This window comes from Neophocaena asiaeorientalis, unplaced genomic scaffold (assembly GCF_003031525.2).
Source record: "Neophocaena asiaeorientalis asiaeorientalis breed wild unplaced genomic scaffold, Neophocaena_asiaeorientalis_V1.1 scaffold32, whole genome shotgun sequence".
Taxonomy (NCBI): Eukaryota; Metazoa; Chordata; class Mammalia; order Artiodactyla; family Phocoenidae; genus Neophocaena; species Neophocaena asiaeorientalis.
The window spans coordinates 7,109,249-7,135,855 of NW_020185327.1; the positions used below are offsets into that span (position 1 = coordinate 7,109,249).

General features: G+C 42.8%; 1 protein-coding gene across 1 annotated transcript; it reads left to right on the top strand.

Annotated features, from left to right (window-relative positions):
* On the top strand, positions 1-26,607 carry FAM168B (family with sequence similarity 168 member B). Its single transcript, XM_024734487.1, has 6 exons — positions 1-643; positions 8,464-8,547; positions 22,928-23,070; positions 23,203-23,380; positions 25,100-25,225; positions 25,670-26,607. The coding sequence occupies exons 1-5, from the start codon at positions 574-576 to the stop codon at positions 25,210-25,212; spliced, it is 588 nt and encodes a 195-aa protein (XP_024590255.1). The 5' UTR covers positions 1-573; the 3' UTR covers positions 25,213-25,225; positions 25,670-26,607.

Sequence of the window (26,607 nt, forward strand, 5' to 3'; positions counted from 1 at the left end):
GTGCAAAGCGAACACTAAACCACCCCATCTAGAGGCAATCACTGTTGATATTTTAATTTCCTCCCAGACTTTTTTTCTGTTTGTGCTAGAGGTGCACATGCCCATATGTGTAGGTGCAAATTTGGGAGCATACTGCATTACAGTATTGTACCGTTTTTTCCCCCAATTACCATGATATCAATCTGTATTTTTAAACACTTTAAAAAGCAGCTGCATGCTATTTCATGCTCTGGATAGATCTGGTTAAGACTGTTCTCTGTTATAAGGACATTTAGATTATTTATAGATATTTTTTCACAGTTTTAAGCAGGGACACCGAGAACACTTTTTTCCCTTAGCCTCTGATGGACCGAAGAGAGTTATAAAGGAAAGCCTGTAGTGTCCTGGTGAGCACCCATTAGGACTTTGGCGTTCCTTTTCTGTTCTCTGTTGGTTGGCAGCAGCATGAAATGCCTTGTTTTATTATATGCTAGAGAAAGGACTCTTGTTCTTTTGAGACTGATGATGGAGAAAAACCTGAGAACAAAAGTGCTTGGCTAAATCACTTTTTTTCCCTTTTTAGTTCTTGAAATCATGAATCCTGTTTATAGCCCGGGTTCTTCTGGGGTTCCCTATGCAAATGCCAAAGGAATTGGTTATCCAGGTAAGCAAGTAAAATTTTGTTTCCATTATTGAACTTTGAACACGTGGTGAATTTCTGTGTCACTAAGAATGCTTTCGATGGACAAACCCAGCTCAAGTGGCTTAGATAGGGAAGAAAATGTATTGGCTCACGGAACTGAAAAATCAGGAGCTTGGTCTGGCTTTGGTCAAAGGCTGATCTGGTGGCGTCAAGGGTGGGGATTGGCGTCTAGTTTCTCTGCTTCCTGTGCTCAGCTCCGCTTCCTCAGTGTCCTCTCCGTGTGGGTCCCATTCTGACCATTGTGGTTCTGTGGTGCTCAGCCCCTCCCTTGGCTGTGAGTCTCTTCCCCTGGCTCTGGCTCTGGCTCTCATCTTGTTCCCTCCACGCCAGCACCCGGGGCCAGGAGGGCAGTCTACTGATGAATTTAGGCCTGAGTCGTGTTCCCACCTCACTGAAGTCTGCTCGTCCAACATGGGCTGTGATGGAGGGGGTGAAGCACAATTTGGGGGAATAGGAGTTGGTGGTCAAAAATAGCAAATTGTCGTCCTAATTGAAAGGAATAGTTATTTGTAGTATTACAATTGTGGGTTTAGATGATATGGTGGAACAGATACTCTTAAAACCCCGTTGCTAAAAACCCCTGGGAAGTTAAATAAAACATTTCAAAAACCTTTAACTGAACTTGCAAGAAAGTAAGAGATTTCTGCCGCTGAATATGAAAGCGACATAAAAACCAGAGCATTGGGCCATTGAGTTGATGCGCCTGTCCTAGGGGCATTTGTTATTTGTGGGTTTTAGCAACCTATTTGGGGACAGAAATTGAGGCCTTTGGCCCTTGTAAGGCTGGGAGTTGGAGTGGGACCCCTCATCAGTCTGATTGCTCCAGGGGGTGATACTCACATTGGAGAGGCAGACTAAACAATCCATGCACTGGCTCCACAGGGAAGTTCAGTTTCTGCTTGGGCTCTGGGAAGGGAGAACCCTTTTCTAAGAATTTGTAACTATTCAGGGATGTTTCAGGCTCTACTTTGAATTACTTGTCCGTCCCAGGAGGTCCATACATCAAGAAACTAACATAAAAAAGTCTCTAGGTGGCACTATTCCTGGAGCACCTGACAACAGCAGGTGCAGAACTGCTGTGGAGGCAGGTGTTCTCAACCCAGGTTGTGTGGGTTTCCCACAAAGTTCTGCCTGTTACCTACAAGTCAAAATTATTACAGAACACTGTGATGTTATTCATCATGTCAGAGTCACCAGTCATGATAGACAGCAGGAACAAAACAGGTAAAAACCATATCACACAAGCATGTTTAGAATTACTGAAGATGCAAAAGAAAGAATCATATCGAAAAGAACCACCTGGAACTTAAATGGAAAAAAAAAGGCATTTGAACAAAATTCAAGTTAAGCTGCAGATAAAACACTGCTAAAGGGAGGACCAGAATGCAGTGTAAGGAAAGGGGGAAACAGACTGGTTAAGAAATAGAGGTGTTAGGATGAGAAGTTTTGAGAATTAAAACGTGCAGAAGGACCAAGTAGAGAGTCTAGAAGAAAAGGAGTGCCAGAATTTTCCAGAATTGATAAAAGGTGATTTAGTGATAAGGCCTACTGTCTTTAACGAATTAACACTAGTTTAAACAGAAGGCTAAATAGCTGAAGAGAATCCTGTGTAAATCTGAAACCAGGGAATAGGCAAAACCTGATGGTATTAGCATTACCTATAATGAAACATTGGTTGCTTGTCATACCAGTTCTGTGCACTTTTTAAAATTTTATTTTATTTTTTAACATCTGTATGGGAGTATAATTGCTTTACAATGGTGTGTTAGTTTCTGCTTTATTACAAAGTGAATCACCTATACATATATATATACATATATCCCCATATCTCCTCCCTGTTGCGTCTCCCTCCCATGTGCACTCTTTTAGGGGTTTTTTGGTCTTAAAATTACATTTAAAAGAAAATTTCTGCAACTTTAAATCTGTTTAAAATGTTATCGTTTCTTCTTATTTTATCCATTTCTTTATACCTGTCTTAACTATTTTCTTGGTTTTAGTATTTTAGTCTCCTTGACTTTCATAAAACTCTCTAGATCAGCAAGGGTTTAGTGTAGGAACTAGTAACCACTCTAGGTATTTTGAATGGGAGTGGGAGTTAAATAATGTGCCTACAGAATTTTGAGGCTAGCATAACTTCAGTACCAAAAACTAACGAGACATTACAAGAAAAGAAAGTGCTTTTATACCATATTATACTTTTATACTAGTAAATGGAGAGACTTGTCCATAACTTTCTAAAATTTACATTTAATGGGAAAAAAGAAACACTTCCCAACAACTTCATCTTTTAATTGTAGTAATATGGTAACTGACATGTGGTCAGCCCTTCATATCCGTGGATTTTGGGTATTGTGACCTGGAACCAATACCCCTAGGATACTGAGGAATGACAATAATTGGGTTCATATGCACCATCTTACTGTTACTTTCTAATTGATAGCACCTAGGTTTTTTTGTTTTGTTCACTTTCTTTTGGATTAACCAAGTATTTTTCATTAAATTTTTCCTTCTTTTAATTTTTGAAAAATTCTTTTGCTATTTAGTGATGACTCTAAAGATTATAGCACTTAGTGAATTTTGTTTTAGTTTGTGAAATGTTTTTATTTTGCTTTCATTTTTGGAGCATATTTTTGATGAGTCTGTTGGTTTTCTGTGGCTGCTATAACAAATTGCTACAAAGTTTGTGGCTTAAAAACCACAGAAACTTATTCTCTCACAGTTGTGGGAGCCAGAAGTCCAAAATTCAGGTGTTGGCAGGGCCTCATACCCTCTGGAGGCTCGAGGTAAGGATCATTTCTTGCCTCTGGAAGTTTCTGGAAGCATTCAGCATTCCGTGACATGAATAGCCTTGTGGCAGCATCACTCCGGCTTCTACTTCCATGGTTACATCATCTCCTTCTCGTCTGTGTTTCATATGCAGACACTTGGCGTTGGGTTTAGGCCTCCACTACCCGTAATCCATGATGATCTTATCTGAAGGTCCTTAACTTATGTCTACAAAGACTCTTTTTCCAAATAAGGTAACATTTATAGGTTCCAGGGATTTGATGATGTATCTTCTGGGGGGGGCGGGGTTTGCCTACCATACTGAGTATACAGTTTTAGGTTGGCTGTTATTTTCTCTCAGCACTTTAAAGGCAGTTGTATTGTCTCCCCGTTTCTGTCAGAATTATTTTTGTTTCTTTGGAGTTAGTATATCCCTTCCCTCCCCCCTGCTCCCCGACCTCGCTGCTTTTAAAATATCTTTGTTTTTACTGTGAAATGGCTAGATGTGATTTTCTTTGTGTTTATCTTTGCTTAGTGCTCACAGAGCTGCTTGACTTTGGCTTGATTGTTCAGAGGGCGGTAGAAGGAAGAAATGGGGAGGAAAAAATATCTCCTCTGAAGTGAAGGTAGTTTTTCCAGAAGAGTGGGCTTTAGTCTCACTTTAAGGAGAACACTTTTAAATAGCTTGGAGACCTCAAAACTGCTGTTTAGGGAACTGAAAGCCAAATGAGCCAAGAACAACATTTAAAGGAAAACCGTGGCACAGCAGCCGGAGGGTGAGGAGTTGCCTCCGCAGGGTTCTGAGCACAGGGGTGAAGAAGCAGGGCTCCTCCCAGAGACACGGAAAGCCTCGGGCATCCGGCTCAGCGGCAGGGGGCAGGGGCTTGGGGGGGGTTTTTCTCTCTCAGGGTCTCCCGGGGCACTCACCCCTCCCGGCCCCACCCCACTACTGCCTTCACCCTTCCTCCCTCCACTTGCGAAACCCAGGGGTAGCTTGAGCCCCCAGCGACCCTCTCAGCAGCCCAGATTCTCCCCCAGAGCCTGGCAAGTTCTAGGACTGGAAGTCAGGCTAACAAGGCCGGCGCCAGAGGTGCAGTCGGGCCTGGAAAGAGTGTGTGGCGGGGACTGGAGCCTTAAAGCCCACCCCACATCCTTCAAGAGGAGGGAGGAACGCATCTTTCTAACAGTACTTCTCAGGGGTCAGCGTGCTCCCCACCCCATGGTGATCCATGCTCGCTTGACACAGACCACCTCCTAACTGTCCCCCTCAATTCCGCCCTAAGGGGTCCTCTGACAGGGGTCTGTGACAGTGTGGGTCCCGACCTCTTTAGTCAGCTGAGGCCAGCACTTCAGGGGTCCCTCCAGTCCCCTCCCTGTTGTTGTGGTGTCTCGTCCTCCCCCCCCCCATACTTTATTTAATAGAGGAAGGAGCGCAGTCAAAAAAACAAATACTTTATCTAATAGAGGAAGGAGCGCAGTCAAGGGACCTGCGAGCCTGTGGGTTAGTTTTAAGCCCGAGAGCCCGAGATGCAATTAAATATTATTGGAACCTACTGTAAGGTGGGGGAGGGGAGGCTAGGAGGCTGCATCCCACCGCAGTGGGTCCAGCTCTGGGACCCTGCACCCCCACATCCCCTCCCTCGCTTCCCCGACTTCAGCAGCAGGAGCTCCGCAACCCCACCCAGTCCTTTGCAGCTCCCCCTCCTGGATTCCCTGCCGGATGCACAGGTTGGCCCCTCCCCACCCACTGGCGGAGCACTGGAGGGCAGGGGTTAGACGAGGGACCAAAGGGACCAAAGCTCCCCCGCACGACTCTTCTAAACGGCAGGGGCGTCTTGGAGCAAACCTGAGCTCTAGTTTTCTAAGTCATAAGAAATACACAATTTAAAGACCTTGTTGGCTGACTGCAGTCTGTGGATCACCCATGGTCTGTATTTTCAGTTTATCTTTTTCTGTTTCACCCATAAGGTCCTGTGTCTTGCCATTCCTAGTGTTTTTTTCATGGAATGTAATAAACAAGTGTATTAAAAATGATAGGTAATCAGGTTGATATCTTCCTTTGTTAACCACACAGCACGTTGCTTGATCTTTTTTTCCCCCCAGCTTTACTGAGGTATGATTGATAAATAAAAACCGTATATATTTAGGTTGTACAACATGGGTTTTTTTTAAGGTGTATGTGATGATTTAATGTATGTACATGGAGTGAAATGATTACCACGATTAAGTATCTCCACATATCATCACATTGGGGATTAGGGTTTCGACATGTAAATTTTGGAGGGGACACAGACATGTCATGCTCCCAGGCCAACTATGTCCATGTATTCTAATTTCGCCTTTGTTGCACGAGGGTGTCGGACCCTGAGATGGAGTTAGGAGTTCAGACGTTGTAGGGGTGGGTAACGCTTGAAAGGATCTGGTGGGGTGGAAGCAGTACTGGGTGTGGGAGCCTGACCCGGGCGTGCAGTGTCAGCGGGCTCATTGGGGAGCCCTGGGGCGGCACTGGCAGTTAGAGGAGGCCTCGGCAGGCAGGAGTGGCCCTGCAAAGCCCTGCTGCTGAAGGCTCTCCTCCCACATCCTCCTCCCCCCAGCCGAATGGCAGGTTGTTTTCTGGAATCGAGATGCAGGTGGTGGTGGTCACTTGGCTTTGTCAGCTTCTTGATTGTTCCCTGTCGGTTCACAAAGGTTTGCCTTGTTCTTATTTGTATTTTATAATACATAGTACTGCTGCGTAACCCTTCATCTTGTGGGGGTTTCCATAGTTTTATTCAACCAGTTCTTTGCATGGGTATGTTGTTTGAAGTCTTTTGCTATTCCAGTAATACTGCAGTTGATAGTGTTTGTGAAAATTATCTTCAGGGTGGATTCCTTGAGGTGGGATTGCCAGTGGAGAGAGTAAATGCAGATGTGATTTTTTTTTTTCCTGTTATTCTTTTTAAAAATTTTTATTTTATATCGGAGTATGGTTGATTAACAATGTTGTGTTTCAGGAGTACAGCAAAGTGATTCACTTATACATATACATGTATCTTTTCTTTCTCAAATTCTTTTCCCATTTAGGTTATTACAGAATATTGAGCAGAGTTCCCTGTGCTATATAGTAGGTCCTTGTTGCTTATCTATTTTAAATATAGCAGCGTGTACATGTCAATCACAAACTCCCAATCTATCCCTTCCCCCTACCCTTCCCCCCGGCAACCCTAAGTTCTTTCTCTAAGTCTGTGAGTCTGTTTCTGTTTTGTAAATAAGTTCATTTGTATCTTTTTTTTTTTTAGATTCCACGTATAAGCGATACCACATGATACTTGTCTTTCTTTGTCTGATTTACTTCACTTAGTATGATAATCTCCGGGTACATCCATGCTGCTGTAAATGGCATTATGGTCATTCTTTTTAATGGCTGAGTAATACTCCGTTGTAGGTATACCACATCTTCTAACGCAGATGTAATTTTAAAGGTACTGCCGATTTCCCTTCTTGCGTAGGATTTTTACTGCTTTGCACTCCTACCAGAAGGGTGTGAGACTGTTGTTTACCCCACAACCTTGCCAAGAAAGCGTGTCCTCAGCTTTTGGATTTGTGCCAGCCTGAAGTTAGAAATGGTAGTTGGCAGTTCTCTCTGTCCATGTCTTCCGTTTTCTTTTGGGTTTTTGTTTTTTTAACTTTAAAAGTTATTTATATATTAAGTGTATTTTCCCTTTGTCTAAATAATTTGCAAGTATATTTCTTGTAAAAAGCTAAGTCTTTTTTACACAGCTAGTGGTATTTAAGTTTTTGTTTTTATGAAGTGATTGGGATTTGGGATCACTTCCAACCTCTTGCAAGAGGGGGAGTCTGGGCAGTGTAGTTTTTAGCTTGCCAGCCTCTGCCTGCCAGAAAGGAGGTAGAGTCGATGTTGGAGGAGACAGTCCATGGTACTCACCAAGGGGCATTTTCAGGAGGACAGTACTGTGACTGGGAAGATGGACAGGAGTGGGAGGGAACAGTGGTTCTCAAACATGTTGATTTGGAACCCTGCAGGTTAGAATTTTCTGGAGGGATTACAGCTTCTCGCAACCATTTGTGTAGGTAGTAAAGACTAGCAAACCTGGGTCATCTTGGCTCTGTGCCCTGAATGTAGAGAAGGCTCTTTAAGGCCCCATTGTCGCGTGGTGAGTGGATCGAGCTGAGAGATGTGAGGGACCTGCAGCGAATAACTGAGGCCCCTCTCCGGTTTTTTTTTTTTTTTTTTTGCTGTACGCGGGCCCCTCACTGTTGCGGCCTCTCCCGTTGAGGAGCACAGGCTCTGGACGCGCAGGCTCAGCGGCCATGGCTCATGGGCCCAGCGGCTCCACGGCATGTGGGATCTTCCCAGACTGGGGCACAGAACCCGTGTTCCCCTCATCGGCAGGTGGACTCTCAACCACTGCGCCACCAGGGAAGTCCGCCCCTCTGGCTTTGGCTGAAACACTAACGTCTTTCTTGATGGTTCTGTTGTGTTCACGTGATCAATTAGTGGTTGTAGTTTAGTCTTATTAAGGATTCCTCATTTGTGTTAATAAAGGTCAGGTTGCTTGCAAACGGAATGTGTGATTAGATTTTTCCCAGTTCCATTTGTGTATGGTGCTGGTTAGAGCCCGTTTAGCATGTGAAGCTTGCAACACTCTTATTACTCTTGCTAAGTAATAAATTAGGTGATTAGAATCGAAAATAAAACTGCCAGAAGAATTGAGAGTTTTCTGACTTCAGCTGAGGATATATATATTTTTTACTTCATTCTAATTCAGTTTCTGTCAAATAAATTTTTTTAATTTAGAAAGTTGTAAGCATTTATACTCTTAGGTTTAAAAGACTCGTCTATGGTTGTGACCCATCACAGCTCTGAGGAGAGACAAGTAGAGACCACCTGCTCAGCACCCATAGCGCTGTTGGGCTCCTGAAGTCAGTCTGGGGGTTGCGGTGAAGAAGCTGAGGACAGCTGGGTCTGTGGGAGCCCTGGTTTTAAAATCACATTGTTCTTTGTTTTTCTCCAGCTGGTTTCCCCATGGGCTATGCAGCAGCAGCTCCTGCCTATTCCCCCAACATGTACCCTGGAGCGAATCCTACCTTCCAAACAGGTATGCAGGCCGTATGTGCTGGGTGGCAAAAGTGCTTTGTCTATGTGGCTGGGGGAGAATGTCAAGTGGATGGATTTTGAGAAGGGTGGTTATAGAATTGGGATTTGGGGTTGAAATGATTTATTGGTTCATAAAATTAGGCTTCTTAATAAGTACAATAAAAGCTTAATTCTTATTGCACGTAAAGTTTTGTATCAATATATTGCATTTCTGGCGTCCTTCTACAACACGGATCTTCATTCCAATCATAGCTTGTTACAGGTAACTAGTTGTGCCAGAACATGTATGTATTTATGAAATAGTGTTGATTATTAGAAACTAAAGATCATGTTGCCATGTTAATAAGTAGAATTTCCATGTTGCTAACATTTTTAGAGATAACTGATTTCTCTCTAGAACTTGAGCACCTTGATTATGGCTTTAAAAGAAAGTCTTGTTTTCTATGTAAGGTGCATGAGAATAGTTTCAGATTTTAGAAATCAAGTGGTACAATTGAAAGTGGAATTTGATTGGGTCTGGTCCTTGTAAAGACTTTTTTTTTTAATGGGACTTTCCTCTTTGAGCCTGCATTTTGGTGTTGGCCCATTCCAGGCTTTATTCACCCAGGATGGACTTTGTGATTCTGCTGCAGCAATGGTGGCCTACACTCTGACCTGAAGGCTCAGCCTCACGGGTCTGCTGGGGTGCTTCTTTGTCCCTCGGAACCCCTAGCCTCACATGGTTAACTTGACAGGAGAGGAGACAGCAGCAGTGTCCTTTTCTTGAGTTCTTCCAGTTTGATAATCATAAAATTCTTCCTTCCTTCTGTGGCCCTTCTGTCCATGACTCGCATTCCATTCCCACTCTGACGGCCTTTGTTTACCCTGTAGCTCACACCCAGAGAAAGACCTTCTTAGCTTGGTCTTCCTGCTCCCAAGCTTTCTCTCCTTGACTTCACGTTCCCTGCACTTACACCAGAGTAATGTTCACAGTTATGAAGGTTTCCCACGACTAAGACACAGTCAAGCCTAGAGTCCCAACTTTAAATCCCTAGCTCTTTGACACATTGACCTGTTCTTTCCAAAAGAGATTTTGTTTTGTTTTTGCATAGCTTTTATTCACACTCTTTCTCCCCCAAGAACTAGAGAACCTGCTACTTTGTGCCATCTTTTGGGATCTGTTATGGAACATCCCTTCCCTGGGACAAGCAGTATTACGTTATTACTCAGTAGATTATTTAAGGGCCACGTGGCACCACCATCTCCTTTTGTGAAACATCTCATCTTGTTTAACTTTTTTAAAACAGTTCTCTGGAGGTCTGAATGACGTTCAGTAAACTGCATATATTTAAAGGGTACTTGATATGATGTATGCCACCTTCTCAGTCTAGAGTGAACATATCCCTCATCCCCAAAAGTTTTCTCCTGCCCCTTTGTGACCTCACCTAGGCTCCAGGAAATCACTCATCTGTGTTCTCTCACTACAGATCGTTTGTAGTTTCTAAAATTTTGTATAAGTGAATCATATTGAATGCCCTTTCTGGGCGACTGGCTTTCCTTCAGGATAATTTTTGACATCCATGTTGTAGTGTATGTCAGTAGTTCGTTTCTTACTATTGTTGGGTAGTATTGCATTGTACAGAAATAGCACAAATTGCTCACCCATTCACCGGGTGATGAACACTGGGACTGTGTGCAGTCTGAGGCTGTCACACATGAAACTGCTGTGAATACTTGTGTACATTCTTTATGTGGACATACCCTTCCATTTCCCTTGAGTAAATACAGAGGAGTGGAGTGGCTGGCTCTTAAGGCAGGCATATGTTTAACTTTGTAAGAAGCTGCCACACTCTTCCAAAGGAGTTGTGCTATTTTATGTTCCCACCAGCGGTGGAGGAGAGTTCAGGTTCCTTTATATCTTTGCTAATACATGATATAGTCATTCTTTTTAATTTCAGCCATCCTAGTGAATATGTAGTGATATCTTACTGTAGTTTTAATTTGAACTTATCTAATGACTAATAATGTTGAACATCTTTTCATGTGCCTGTTTGCCACTTGTGTGTCTTCGGTTAAGTGTTTGTGTACATCTTTTTCTGCCTGTCAGTTTTAAAGTTTTTTTTTAATTGTTGGGTTTGAGAGTTCTTTATTAGATATATGATTTGCAAATATATTTTCATAGTCTGTGGCTCTTCACAGTGTCTTTAAAAGAGCAAGAGTTTTTAAATTTAATGAAGTTCACTTTATCATCTTGTTCTTTTATGAATCACGGTTTTGGTATCGTTTTTAAGAAATCTTTGCCTAACCCAGCATCACAAAGGTTTTCTCCTAGAAGTTTTATAATTTTAGGTTTTACATTTAGGTTTATGACCGATTTTGGATTAATTTTTCTATATGGTGGTAGGAATGGATTGAAGTTTATGTTTGCGTAAGTATTAGTTGTTTTTTACTGTATGTGATCATGCTGCAGACCACCATAAAATGTCACTGTTCTAGAATTCTCCAGTGTAGCTCACTTGTACTCATTTTCTCTATGGAGTACAAATTGATGTAAAAATGTACTAAAAGCTTCCAACTTTCTTATTCTTTTACAGAAAGAGCCTCAGGTTTATTTGAGGCTGGTGAAGCCGTTTTCCTTGCCCAGGGTGTGAAGTGCTCCCCTGAAGGGAAAGTTTGGTGTTTATCAGGATGGTGCTGGTGTCTGATAGTTTCCTCCTCTGGCCCACCTGTAGAACAGGTGCCATTCCTCTTCTCTTGCGTGTTTCCTTTCTTGTAGGGAGATGGGCCCTTTCTTGCCTCTTTTCCAAGACTGCTCTCAAGCTGTTCCTCTAATCCAGAAGCTGGGGCGGGCAGGTGGGAGTAGTGGTCTTGGTGGGAACGGTGGCTGCCAAGAGGGCCTGCCTTGTTGAAAGGGGTGTCCACTGATGGGTGCTGGATAGTGGTCGGCTGCCACACTGCTCGCCCAGCATTGCCAGATCTTCAGATTTTTAGGAGAAGCTGGGAATAAAGATGTATGTGAAATTTGTGAGTGAAAAAGATAAAAGGCACTTGGAAGGTCCTGCCGGTGTCATGCAAGTGCTTGCAGCCACCTGATCTGAGTCTAGGCTACAGCTGTGCTCCCTTCTTTTTCTGGGATCCTCAGCATTTTCATAGCTTGAATTTTTAAATTTCCTTTTTCAGTGGGCTTTTTTTCTTATGTGATGAGTAAGCCAAAATTGTCACTATAGAAAAATTAAACAAAATTTTTCTCCATTTCTGCTGCTTTCTCAATGTTCTGGTTCTCTCACCACCAGATTTTTGGACAAAGCTGATGTATAGTATAGGGGTTGTGTATGTAGCTTTTGCATACATACACTTTTGCAGCCCTAACACTGCTTATTTCTTAGCTCTTACAAGTGTGACGTAGGGAGGTTTTAGAGAACCTTGTGAGATGTCATGTCTTTTGCTGAAAGATTCCATCACTCAGAATCTGGAAAATGGAGGTGATATTCATTTCATCCTCATGAACAAGCCTAGTAGGCTGAGTACATGTGCAGCCAGAGAGGGCTGTCTTTTTTTGGAATCAGAACAGTATATTGGAAAGAGTTTGGGCTGTAGCATTAGCAAGATATGGCTCAAATCCTGACTGTGTCACTCCTGGGAAAGATGTTTCATTTTGGGCATTTTGTTTAATGAATCATTATATCTCCTCAGCTGTGTTAATTGAGGATTCTAGCTGCAAGCACGCAATCAAGCTCCCAAGGCACCAAGGATGCACATTCAGGCTTCTGTTCTATTCCCGCTTACAGCCAGGAGTATCTGTAACTAATATTTGCATTGATCATCTGAAATCATCAGGAAAACATTCAGTTCTTTTTAGTAAGCTCTATGTAAGAGGTGATTTAGATATTACATTGGCACATATTTTTAAAAGATGAAAACGTTGCTAGGAGTGATGGAAAGGCTTCTCTGGTTGCTGCCATGCATGACTGGATGGCAGATAAATTGGGGAAACATTTTTGGAGGACAGTTTGGCAATATAATAGAAAGAAGCTTAAAAATGAGAATAATCAGTTATGCAAATATTTATGTATACGTGTAGATATATCTAGTAAAGTAATGGTTTGATTAAACTGTTGGTTTATTTCAGTGTTTAACTGGTCTTATTACTTGTTTATGAGGGATACTTAGTAAGTGGAAATGCTTTACGATATGTCACTTTCTTTCTTTTTAAGCTCAGAATTATGTCCATGAGGAAAGATCCCAGGTTTGTTTAAAAATTAAGTTTCACTTAAGGCGGGCCACACAGGAGAGAAGAGCATTAGTGTGTTAATAGGTTGTGGGGTCATGGCCTCTGTTTCTCTCTCTCACTTAAGTTAAAGGTTTACATTCACATAGTTTAAATTTAGATTCCTAATTTTCCTTCCTACCCCTGTTACTGTGACCCGGTGAGCATTGCTCACTGCTGTGAACGAGTGGCTCTTTTCTTCTGCAGTTACTTTTTCTTCCCTGGACCTAGTGTCCTTTATTAGATTTCTGTAACCACAAAGTTAATTAAACTCTCAGCTTCCCCCCAGGTGTGGGGTCTCTTCTCAGCATTTTAGGCCACGTAAGGTGTTTGTGGTTTCTTTTCTTGGTGGTGTCTTTTTGAAACCCTCTCTCCTACTCTGGCCTGGGCTGCTTGTCCTCTGGGCCTTACACTGGTCGTTCTCCTCCATCACCCCAGGGAGTTCTCTCCTCTTCCCTTCCACTTGATTCCTTGTCTACTTTCGTAGTTTACTCTTTGGTTTTAGTGGAGGATCTTTTTCAGTAATCTCCCAGGAGAATATGGGAGAGTCACAGTTTTGAGATTTTTCATGTCGGAAAACATTTTATTCTGCACTCACACTTCATTGTTAGTTTGTCTGGATATAGAATTTTAGGCTAGCAGTTATTTCCCCTCAGAATTTTGAGGACATTGCCGAACTGTTTGCCAGTTTTGTTGTTGCTGCTGCTGAGAATGTCGGTACCTTTCTGATGCTTGGTTGACTGAGCTGGGCTTCTCTTTGGTGCTCTGTAGTAGTTCTGTCTCCAGGTTCTGAAATTTCATGATGCTGTGTTTGGTGCAGGTCGTTCCTCCTCACATATACTATATGTTTCTGAATTTCCAAATTTTCTAAATAAATGTCTTATACTCAGAAAGTTATTATACGTAATTTGTGTGGTATGCGGTACTTTTGGGGAAAAATTATCTGTTCCGATGTAAAAAGCTTCTGGCCCCTCACAGCAGTCTGAGAGCAGTGGCCCTGTGCATGAGTTCTGCCCAGAGAGGAGGTCAGCCTGTGGTGATGCATGTTTGCTGAGAGCGAGGGGGAAGAAGGCTGTGGCCAGTGTGTTGTCTGTGTGGCACCCTTATGCATTGTCTTTCGGGAAGGAGCATCTGGAAAGCTGTTAGTGTTTTTGAAAGACCAAGCAATGCGTGTGTTTGGTTTTGTATTGTGAATGGTTGGCAGATCTAAATATTATTTCACAAAGTGTCTAGTTTGGATACTATGAGATGTATGTATATTTATTTATGTATTTTTTAATTTTAAATTTGTAAGATTCCTGTTGAGGTTCTCTGGTGTGAGACAGTGGATCTGGTGTTATATAAAACAAAAAGGAAAGTGCCTATACACACTTGGTTTTTAATTGACTGGAGGACATGTTTGCTTTCCTTGAAATTGATTTGTCTCAGTGTTGGATAGAAAGTGATGTAATATTCATGCCCATACAAAAAATCAAAATCAATTTTCTCAAGAGTTCAGGACATAGCTCACAGTTACAAGAATAAGCAGTAAGATAATATATATTAAAAATTGTTGCTATAATTAGTAGAAATAGTGGGTGACTATTTTTCCAACATACAGAGAAGCTGAAAAAAATTCACAGTAAACATCTACGTATGGACTGCCAAGATTCTATAATTAAACTTTTTAAAATCGACTTTTTAAAAAAAATTTATTTTATTTAGTTTTTTGGCTGCGTAGGATCTGAGTTGTGTGTGGGCTCTTTGTTGTGGCACGCGGGCTTCTCTCTAGTTGTGGCATGCGGGCTCGAGGGTGCGTGGGCTCTGTAGTTTGAGGCACGCAGGCTCTCATTGAGGTGCGCGAGCTCAGTAGTTGTGGCGCACGGGCTTAGTTGCCCCGTGGCATGTGAGATCTTAGTTCTCCAACCAGGGATCGAACCCCAGTCCCCTGCATTGGAAGGCAGATTCTTTACCACTGGACCACCAGGGAAGTCCCTAAAATCAACTTCTAAAATTAAATATTTTACTCCATCCATCCTTCAGTCCATCTTGTTTTTTCATGTGTTTTGAAGTAAGTTGTGGATGTCAGGACCCTTTTCCCCATCTACTTCAGTGGGCATATTGTTAATATTTGTTTACAGTTCTTTTAGGTTTTGTTTTTAGGTGAAATTTACATACATGAAATGCTCACATTTTAAATATACCATTCATTGTATTCTGACAAATGCATACACATGGTAGCTTCTTGGAGTCATCTCTTTATCTTCAATAAAGTGTACATATGAGGCAGGTGTTAAAAAGATATCTCAGATGATTAAGAGATCGCAGGCTTGCTGGATGGGTTTCTGCAGCAAGTAGGCCTCTAGCCTCCCTTAAAAGAAAAGCTCGACATCATAGGTTGGCCTATCGTTGAATGTGGTAAATAAGGGACTTTACCTTTTTTTTAGTGGATATGGTGGGCCAGAAGAGTGCTTCTGAATCAGAGGGCCTCTCTCTGGAGAGTTGTATGCTTAGATCTTCCTAACTTTGCTTTCATACTGTGTCCTGGGAAGCTTACTCAGGTGGACAGCTTCCAGCTTCTCTTCAGTCCAAGCTCCAGGCTCTTTCTGCAGTTTGAACAGAGACAAAATTGTCATGGACTTTCTTATTAGGAATATTGATGGCTTTTTTAGAGGCTCTGTTTTCTCCCAGTTTTTCATTCAGGTCATGAATGCATTGCTTGTGTGTTTTCACTTCCTCAGACAGGTTCTCCTTTCTCTTCTCATTCTTTTTTGAATCACTTTATCCTGTAGAACCATGACTTTCTATAGAGGGTTGGCTGCATGTATTGAACATTGGCATATTTTACCTTTATTTGCCTTTCCAGCTAGTACCTAGCTGCCAGGTTATCTTTCAGATCAGATTGCTGAAGAGCCATGCCTTCCTAGCTTATGGCCTTTTTAAAGGCTCAGAAAGCTTTTATGTTCCTCTCCTAGTAGCAGGGGACCCCTGCCGCTTCCTTCCTTGTCCCTTTAGCTCCTGCATGACTGTTGTTTCCTGGAAGGTTTTCTTAGCTCCTCTCTCAGTTGTGTGTCACCATCAGAAGGCATTATAATTTTTTCACCTTATTTACTACAAAACATTTTCAAATATACAGAAAAATTGAGAGAACAGTGGAGTGAATGTCCATAATATCCAGCACCGAGATTCATCAGTTATCATTTTGCCATATGTGCTTTATCTACCATATAAAGATGAGTGTGTGTGTACGTTTTGTTGTTTGTTTTTTCTTGAAGCAATTCAGAGTTACAGCCTTTTTTGGCACTTGTCCTGTGGGCTTCAGTTTGACCCTCAACATAAGATAATGAGGATGCTCTTCTGCATGACTGTGATACTGTTGCCATACTCAGAAGCAGTAATTCTCTCATTTCATTTTATACTTCATATTTAGATTTGCCCATTTGTCCCAAAAATTTTTAAAAAGATTTGGAAATAGGATTTATTCAAAATTTACATGTTGAATTTTTTATAAAGCTGAGTTTGTTATGTCTCTTGTCTCTCTTAATCCATAAATCTACCTAACCTTTATAAAACACCTTGAAAGACTTTTTATTATGAAAAATTTGAAATAACAAAAATACATAAGTACACAGCAGGATGATGGCCACTTACCCACACCCTAGCCTCAGCAGTTACAAGTATACACAAGTACACAGTACGGGCTCCACCTGCCCATGCCCTAGACTTAGCAGTTAATAGCTTACAGTTGATCTTTTCCATTTGTACTCCTGTCACTTTCCCCTATATTATTTTGAAGCCCATCTCAGACATCACATTCATCGGTTTTTCAGTATTATCTTTAAAAGATGAATTTAAAAATATATATCATCACACCTAAAAAATAACTATAATTAATACTATCAATACTACAATCAGTATTTATATTTCCAGTTGTTTCATCTATGTCATGGATGTTTTTTAATTGTACAGTGAAGAAAGGGGGGGGACTTGTTGATTCCTTTTAACCTATGAAAACTGGCTAGCACCAGAAATTCTGAACGTGATTTTCAAGTTTGAAGTCTAGCACTTGTTCTCAAAATATGCTAATTCTGTGAATATTTTGATTTTCCGACATTTTTATAAAAACCTGATATCCTTTTGGTCAGATGTGAGTTTAGTGACTCCAGTGAGGCTCTCTTACTTCAGGCCAGTGGGACCACGTTTAGCAGTGTTCCCCTGTGAGTTAACTCAACGATGCCGCTGCTGCAGGGTTGCGAGAAGTGGGAAGGAGAGGGTAGCTCGCGGAGGAGGGAGCTGTCCAGACCTACTTTGCCTTCATCCACAAGCTTCTGTTTTTGAGACCTGCTCCTGCTTTTGCCAGCCAGGACTGTGTCAGTGCTGCTGTTTTGGTGGTCTCTTCCCTTGTGGTTTTCCCCTGAAGTCAACACCTTGTCAAGAGGGCTGGACCTTTTGACAAGCCCTGTTGGCCCCAAGCGTGGCGTGTGATGTTGGTGATGCACTCTGGCAGTTGGCAGCACTCTGCCCTGGTGCAGTGCTTCCATCACCATGACTGGTCACAAGTGTGTCCAGGCACCAGTGCCTCATTTCCTCCTCTGATGTAGTCAGTCATTTATGGGGAATTAGGAGCTATCACTGAGCCATCTCCTGGGAGTGTCAATGCAGGGTTAGAAATTAGTGGCTTTCATAATTACCTTTTTCTTTGTAATTAAAGAAAATGTTTTGCCACCTTATTGTGGTATAATTGGTGTACAATTAAGTACATGTATTTAAAGCTTCAATTTGATGGGTTTTAACGTGTATATACCTGTGAAACTATCACTTTCCTTTTCTGTCCCTCTTAAAGACTAGAAGATGAGCAGCTAGAGAGAGGGATTTAACTGCTCTTGTCTTTAACGTTGCTTTTCCAAATCCTGAGACTCTTTATTCTACTCTCTTTCAGCTCAAAACTGGTATTGAAATTTGGTGTCTTCAAATTTTGACATTGTTTTTACTTACATAATAGTTAATGAATTTCAAAATAATATAGGGAAACCTGGTGGGAATGTAAATTTGTGCAGCCACTATGGAAAACAGTATGGAGGTTCCTTAAAAAACTAAAAATAGGGAATTCCCTGGCAGTCCAGTGTTTAGGACTCGGCGCTTTCACTTCCGGGGCCCTGGGTTCAATCCCTGGTCAGAGAATTAAGATCCCACAAGCTGCGCTAGGTGGCCAATAAATAAATAAGCAAATAAGTAAATAAAACAAAAACTAATAATAGAGCTACCATATAATCCAGCAATCCCACTCCTGATCATATATCCGGAAAAGATAAAAACTCGTATTCGAAAAGATACCCAGTGTTCATAGCAGCACTATTTATGATAGCCAAGACGTGGAAACAACCCAAGTGCCCATCAACAGGTGATTGGTTTAAAAAGGCATGGTATATGTGTGTATGTTGGAATGTTACTCAGCCATAAAAAAGAATGAAATAATTACCATTTGAAGCAATGTGGATGGACCTAGAGAATATTATACTAAGTGAAGTAAGTCAGACAGAGAAAGACAAATATATGATGTCAGTTATATGTGGAATCTAAAAAATAATACAAATAAATGTATATACAAAGCAGAAACAGACTCACAGACATAGAAAACAAACTTCAGTCTACCAAAGGGGAAAGGGAGAGGGGAGGGATAAATTAGGAGTATGGAATTAACAGATACAAATAGATACATAAAATAGAGAAGTAATAAGAATTTACTGTATAGCACAGGGAACTATTTCAATATCTTAGAATAACCTGTAATGGAAAAGAATGTGAAAAAAACCCGTGTGTGTGTGTATATAATGGAATCACTTTGCTGTCTACCTGAAACTAACACAATATTGTAAATCAAGTGTACTTCAATACAAAATTTTTTTTCTAAAACACAGAAATAGGGAAACCTGTGAGGGTCTTTTCTCCTGAAAACAGATACGAGCTGAGCTTGGGAATTACCTGGTTTGGGCAAAGGAGTCATTGCTCAGTGCAGCTGGATCTGGGTTTGTCTGAGCACCTGCTCTGATGTGTGTGACTTTGGGGCATTAACACCTTTACCAGCATCTTCATCATGAGCACCATGAGGGACAGTCTGGAGAATAAACGAGAAACATGGCATTTAAGGTCTTAGTGAACCCAGGCACACCAAGTGCATGATGGTTCTCAGTGGATCTCCAGGACTGACTTGGCCCCTTGGAGGAAAGGGGGACTTGTGGTTCAAAAAAAAGATCATTTAAAACTGGTGTATCTGTTGGTGGGAATGTAAATTGATACAGCCATTATGGAGAACAGTATGGAGGTTCCTTAAAATACTAAAAATAGAACTACCATATGACCCAGCAATCCCACTACTTGGGCATATACCCTGAGAAAACCATAAATGAAAAAGAGTCATGTACCACAGTGTTCATTGTAGCTCTGTTTACAATAGCCAGGACATGGAAGCAACCTACGTGTCCATCAACAGATGAATGGATAAAGAAGGTGTGGCACATATATACAGTGGAATACTACTCAGCCATAGAAAGAAACGAAATTGAGTTATTTGTAGTGAGGTGGATGGACCTAGAGTCTGTCATACAGAGTGAAGTAAGTCAGAAAGGGGAAAACAAATACCGTATTTGTTTTTGCCTTGTCTTTAACGTTGCTCTTGTCTTTAACGTTGCTTTTCCAAATCCTGAGACTCCACACATATATATGGAATCTAAGAAAAAAAAATGGTTCTAAAGAACCTAGGGGCAGGACAGGAATAAAGATGCAGACATAGAGAATGGATTTGAGGACACGGGGAGGGGGAAGGGTAAGCTGGGACGAAGTGAGAGAGTGGCATGGACATACATACACTACCAAATGTAAAATAGATAGCTAGTGGGAAGCAGCTGCATAGCACAGGGAGATCAGCTCGGTGCTTTGTGACCACCTAGAGGGGTGGGAGGGAGACGCAAGAGGGAGGGGATATGGGGATATATGTATACATATAGCTGATTCACTTAGTTATAAAGCAGAAACTAACACACCATTGTAAAGCAATTATATTCCAAGAAAGATGTTAAAAAAAAGAACAACAGAAAAAAACTAGTGTATATCCTGGAAGTCATTCATTCTTTTTTTCTCTTTTAGATTAAAATATAAGTACACCGCTAAACACAGTTCAATAAAGTGGTTTAAATTTTTTAAACTTTCATTTTTTTAATACTCAGCTCATTTTTAAGTTTGAGATATAATTTATGCAAATCACCCACATATTAAATGTTCATTTGGATGGATTTTGACAATTATCATACTCGCGTAACCACCACCCAAAACAAAATACTGAGCACTTTTTTTTTTTTTTTGCGGTAAGAGGGCCTCTCAGACTGCTGTGGCCTCTCCTGTTGCGGAGCACAGGCTCCGGACGTGCAGGCTCAGCGGCCATGGCTCATGGGCCCAGCCGCTCTATAGCATATGGGATCTTCCTGGACTGGGGCACGAACCCGTGTCCCCTGCATTGGCTGGCGGACTCTCAACCACTGCGCCTAGGCTTTCCTTTCACCCGCTGCAAATCATACACCACTCGCCCTGACTTCTGTCACCATAGCTAGGTTTATTTAAGTGTTGAAAATGAGATCATGCAGTGTTTGCTCTGTGTCTGATGTCTTTTAAGAGGTCAGCATGGTTTGAGATTCATTCATGCTTTTGCCTTTTGATACTGAGTAGTATTTATATGGATGTATCATAATTTACCCATTTTCCTCTTGATAAACATTTGGATTATTTCCCATCTTTTGGCTATTATGAGTAAGATTGGTGAACATTTTTTACAAGTCCTATTGTGGAAGTATGTTTTCATTCTTATAGGGAAAGTATCTAGGAGTGAATTGTTGGGCCCTATGGGAAGTATATTTGTAGCTTTATGAGAAGTTGTATTGTTCCATGGAACTCGTGTGAGCACTCTGCCATCTCAGCCGTACTAGTGAATGAGAAATGGCTTCTCAGACTTTTTAGAAAGCAGTTTTATTGAGGTATAATTTGCATATAAGCCATCCTTTATAAGCGCACAGTTTGGTGTGTTTGGACATGTATACAGATGTGTGACACCACAAACAGTCAAGTGACTTCATTCCTGTGAAAGATGCCCTCATGCCCTCTGGCCCCTGGGCACCACTAATTGATTTTCTGTCTCTGTAGATTATGTTGGTCTTTCCTAGAGTTTCATATCATGTGTTACCGTGTCTGACTTCTTTTGCATATTGTATTTTTCTTTTTTTTTGAGATTTATCCCAGGTTATGTGTATCAGCAGTTCTATCCTTTTGGTTGCTGAGTAGTAGTATTTTGTTGTATGGTTGTACCACAGTTTGCTGGTGGTTTAGACTGTATAAATCAGTGGGCTATGAACGTGGCAATTCAGGGACCCTCTCTTAACCTCCCTGGAGAAAAACTCCTCCATTGGAATGGGGAGTCAGGAGGGGAGCCAGGCATCTTACTGCTTACCAGGTAGCCTCTGAATCCCTCTTCCAGATCGTGGTCCTTCGTCACTTCCTGGCAACACATGCTGACAGCTTCTAGGTCTAGGGGAAGGGGCTTTCCAGGTGTCAGGCTGCTGCTTGACCCTCTTCACTGCTGGCTGAGAGTACAGCTTTTTTGAGTCTGCTAAATTATTTTCCACTTGTACTTTTAAAAAGATTCCAAAATTATTAGGTTCTAAAATGTCTTTTCTCTCTTCTTGATCTGTGTGGCTTTGTGTCTTTTTATTTATTAATCTGCTTTATTGTCATTTTGGGTGGGGACAAAGGCAAAAGTATGTGTTCAGCCTGCTGTACCTTAGACCCAGAAGTCTTTTTAGCAAAACCCTGGTGTTTGACAAGTTTTTCCTTTTGTTTTTGCTGGAATTAACAGCACTGTGATGAGCATGCTTACAGTTCAGCCTTTGTTCAAATCCATGCTTCTTTCTTTTTTTCTTTTTTAATTGAAGTGTAGTTGATGTACAGTATTTTATAAGTTACCAGGGTACAATGCAGTGATGCACAGTTTTTAAAGGTTATATTCCATTTATAGTTACTGTAAATATTGGCTATATTCCCTGTGTGTGTCCTTGTAGTTTGTACCTCTCAATCCCCTACCCCTGTGTTGCCCCCCTCCTCCCTTCCCTCTCCAGTGAACCGCTGGTTTGTTCTCTATATCTGTGAGTCTGCTTCTTTTTTGTTATATTCACTAGTTTGTTGTATTTTTTAGATTCTACATATAAGTGATACCATACAGTATTTGTCTCTTTCTGATTTATTTCACTTAGCATAATACCCTCCACGTCCATCCATGTTGCAAATGACAAAGTTTCCTTCTTTTTTTATGGTTGAGTAACATTCCCCTGTGCGACCATATGTATGTGTGTGTTTCCCACATCTTCTTTATCTGTTGATGGACACTTAGGGTTGCTTTCTGTCTTGACAATTGTAAATAATTCTGCTATGAACGTTGGGATACATGTATCTTTTCAAATTAGCGTTTTCGTTTTCTTGGGATAAATACCCTGGAGTAGAATTGCTGAGTCATGTGGTAGTTCTATTTTTAGTTTTTTGAGAAACTTCCATACTGTTTTCCATAGTGGCTATACCAATTTGTGTTCTTACCAACGGTGTACGAGGATTCCCTTTCCTCCACAGCTTCACCGACATTTGTTATTTGTGTTCTTTTTATTCATAGCCATTCTCACAGGTGTGAGGCGATGGATACCTCACTGTGGTTTTGATTTGCATTTCCCTGATGACGAGCTATGTTGAGCATCTTTTTATGTGCCGTGCTTGTTTCTTTAAAACAAATTTCTAGAAGTAGAATGGTGGGATTAAAAGACACACATACTTTTAATGCCAAATTGTGCCCCAGCAAGGGCGTGCTAATTTAAATTCCGACAGGACAAGTGTTTCTTTCCTGTTCCTATGTAAGTATGCACTTGGTAGAACTTTCTCCCCATCCCCCCCCCAAAAAAAAATACTTGCACATAAAGTCTAAACAGTGAAACCACATCTCAGCAGAGGTGTCAGATATGACTGTGGTTGGGGCTGGAACACTGCCTCGTTCCTCGCTGCACACTCGGTCCGTCCCCTGTGTCTGGCCGAGTGTGGGTTTGAATTAAGGCTTTGGGCTTCTTTGTTTCAGGTTACACTCCTGGCACGCCTTACAAAGTGTCCTGTTCCCCCACCAGCGGGGCGGTGCCACCGTACTCCTCCTCCCCCAACCCCTACCAGACCGCTGTATACCCCGTGCGAAGTGCCTACCCCCAGCAGAGCCCGTACGCACAGGTAGGCCTGGGGCGCGCTGTGGGTGTCTTACGGGGTCTCCTGGGCACTGTGCTTGTGGGAATGGCCGGTTCCTCGGGGCTCTGACCCTCTGGGTGTGGGACCCTGTGGCCCTCGTCTCTCTTCTTTCCCCAGCAAGGCACGTACTACCCCCAGCCCCTGTATGCAGCACCCCCTCACGTCATCCACCACACCACAGTGGTGCAGCCCAACGGCATGCCGGCGACGGTGTACCCTGCTGCCATCCCTCCGCCTAGAGGCAACGGCGTCACCATGGGCATGGTGGCGGGGACCACTATGGCCATGTCAGCGGGTGAGTCCTTGACCCTGGGGTGCCTGCTCTGTGACGGCATGAGGGCTGGGGAAAGGGAGAGCTCACCAGTACTCTGACCCTTGGCTTTGACTTTTCATGGCTAGGGTTGTGTGGAAGGACATCTGATCCTTTTGGGAAGAAGTGGCATGTTGTGTTTTTCTTTACCTCCCCTTCTTTCTCTTCACTCTCCTTTCAGTTGAGACTGGAGTGTGGGGTTTAGACCATGAACCAAGTACCTTTTCCATAGACCATGACTGAGTAGCCCTCTCCAAATGGGATGGGGCCACTTTTTTTGGAGAGCTGAGTCACTTGGCTGTAGGGACAAGGAGTGACCAGATGCCTATGGCGAGCACATAGAGCTTGGGCAGAGGGGGGGTACTTTGTGATCTGGGGGCTGGCCCTGTTGATCCTCCCCTTCAGTGTGGGATACCAGCGCAGGCCAAGTTGTCTGAACGGGAATGTTTCTGTGAATCTAGGAAAGCCGGTCTTGTGTTCATAGAGATAACAGCTGCCTGTAGAAATCCTTTGGCGTACATTGATTTTATCTCCCCAGGCTTCCCCTAGGTCTGGAAAATAAACCACAGAGAGAAGAGACCCGTGGCTGAAATGGGCCTGTCTCCATGGAACCTTGGAGTGTTTGGGGGCTTGACTGAATGTCTAGGGATTAGGTTACCTCCTGTGGGCATGTGAATTGTCTGTGGTGAGGGGCCAGGTACACACAATGCATTTATTGTTTTCCTAGACTTAAGTATAAGGAAAACGTGTCAGGAGAGAATGGTGTTTCAGGATACCATGTGTGTTTCTGCTTAGAGTCACTATTTTATTTGGTTTTCCCATACTTACCCGTGAAGGCGGAGGAGAGTCTGGCACAGATAGAAACTGCGTGTTTGCGGCACATGGAGGGCGGGGATGGCAGGCCCTGGTGTGGGTGCAGGCAGGAAGGAGGGGGAGAGGAGGGCTGCCGGGTGAGGCCGTAGCTTCGAGGTGGTGCTTGTCCGTGAATGGACACAGCCGAGTTTTCTGCAGTTTCAGGGAAAACATGCTTAGCTTACGGTACTCAGAAGCTCGTGTAGTTGGGAATCTCCCTCTGCCTCCCTCTCTCCCTCTCTTCCAGTTATTTATTACCACCACAACCCAAGTGTACAGGTCAGTGGTGTTATCACACTGTGGTGTCACATCTCCAGAACTTTCTCGTCCTGGAGAACTGAAGCTCTGTACCCATTAAACAGCTCCCCCTTCCCCTTGGCCCAGACCCTGGCAACCACCATTCTCCTTACTGTCACTGTCCATTTGACTCCTCTAGGGACCTCGTATAAGTGGACTCATGCGGAATTTGTCTTTTTGTGACTGGCTTATTTCACTGAGCATAATGTCCTCGGGGTTCATCCGTGTTGTAGCATGTGACTAATTCCCTTCCTTTTTAAGGCCGAATAATATTTTTGTTTTCTTTTTATCACCTCATCTGGAAAAATAATACGGTATGCTTCTATGGAGAGGAGGCCCAAAGGCTTCTGCAGACATGCTATCCATGCAAGCTTGCTGTGTTTATACAGCTTTGACTTGTATATAATCAAGAGTTCTGAGAGCATTGTGGGTCAGAGCCATCCCCTCTTCCTGTCTGCCTCCCGCCTTGCCACGGGGGTTGGGCGGGAGCTCCCCTGTAAGAGGGAGCAGTGGTGGGGTGCTGCCTTCCACTGAGATGCCTGCTCTTCCTTCCAGGTACCTTGCTGACTGCCCACTCCCCAACTCCTGTCGCCCCCCACCCCGTCACCGTGCCCACGTATCGGGCCCCAGGAACACCCACCTACAGCTATGTGCCCCCCCAGTGGTGATCACCCTGCAAACGTAAGTGAGTGGTGAAGCCCGAGGCCAGCTTGTGACTAAAGTGCATTTTTTTAAGAGGAGAATGGGAGATCTGTGTCATTTTAAATACTGCCAAGAAAAATGCTACCTGATGATCCAAAGGCAATGCAGCGTTTAAATTTTTGTCCTTATTGGGACTCTGCAGAGGAAAGAAGAAGGAAACCATTGAGTTCTTGCTGTGCATCCTCTGCACTGTGTCCCTTACCTGGGCTGTGCTCTAGTCTCCTGCCCGCCTCCTGCAGGAAGTAGGACTCCAGTTGTAACTGGAAGTCTCTGGGGTCCGTGGGAACCAGCACGGCTGCCTCTCTTGCTGCTGCCCTTTCTTGTCCTAGTGGATCTCCTCCTCCAGTTGAATGCCTCCTTTTCTGAGCAGTGGTGCCAGAGGAGCTGTGTGTGACTGTGTCCATCTTTCTCCCCACCCCCCAGGTTTGTGGATGGAGCTGTGCAGTCACATCATGGAGGTTCCACAGCTGGTGCTGCAGGCCTTGTGCCTCCAACCAGGACTTTCTTCTTAATGCTCTCGACACTTAGCTAAACACTACTACGGCCGACCCAGCAGGTCCTAGCACCCTCAGTCTCCAACTGACTCTGTGGGTTGGTCTTAAAGCAAATCCTGTTTGGTGGGCTGCCAGGCAATTTTTTAGCTAACTGTAATGATAAAAAGGGAGTGTTAATCTGTTCTGAATCATATCTAGTTGAATGCATGTTAAAAAAAACAAACACAAAAACAAAGCTTGCTCAATCTACCTGCAGTGACTGTTGCAGAACCATCATATGCAAAATCCAAAGGAATGGAAAAGTATTTTACAACTTGTATCACTAATGCACTGTTGTAATGTATGCAGAGTCTTAACGTTATAAGTGTTAAAGTGAATTTCTTCATAGAGCATCTGAAATCTCTTTGATGATTCTTCAGCCTTTTGGGGTTGACGTGGGTTGCCAGTTGGAAACGTGGACTTCTAGTTTCCACCCATCTGTTCCTTTTGCACGGACTGCACTGGGAGAGAGTTGCAGGGACGGGGAGAGTGTGGGGAGGCCACCGCTGCTTGGGGTGCAGCCAGGTTAATGGCTTTCTCTCTATTTAGGCTTGTGGGGTCAGTGTGATGTGGACGTCCTTAGGGATTACCGTGAATCCAGTTAGGGACACAAGGTGGTTTATGTATCAGCAAAGCAATTTTCTCTGCCATCTAAATTTTCATTACAAATCTCTTACAGATAGAGATGATGTTTTCTATATGTTTAATGGAAAAGTCCTATGTAGAGCTAAATTATTTTCCTGGGATGGGAGATATGTGAAAGAGAACCAGCCACACTTGGAGGAGATATTGGCCTCTCCTTTATTTAGCTTAGAAAAATCATTCCTT

Excerpts from the sequence above, each read along its gene's own strand:
- FAM168B (XM_024734487.1), top strand. The coding sequence starts at position 574 with ATGAATCCTGTTTATAGCCCGGGTTCTTCTGGGGTTCCCTATGCAAAT. Across the intron at positions 8,548-22,927 it reads GAATCCTACCTTCCAAACAG|GTTACACTCCTGGCACGCCT; the intron begins GTATGCAGGCCG and ends TCTTTGTTTCAG. Across the intron at positions 23,381-25,099 it reads CACTATGGCCATGTCAGCGG|GTACCTTGCTGACTGCCCAC; the intron begins GTGAGTCCTTGA and ends TCTTCCTTCCAG.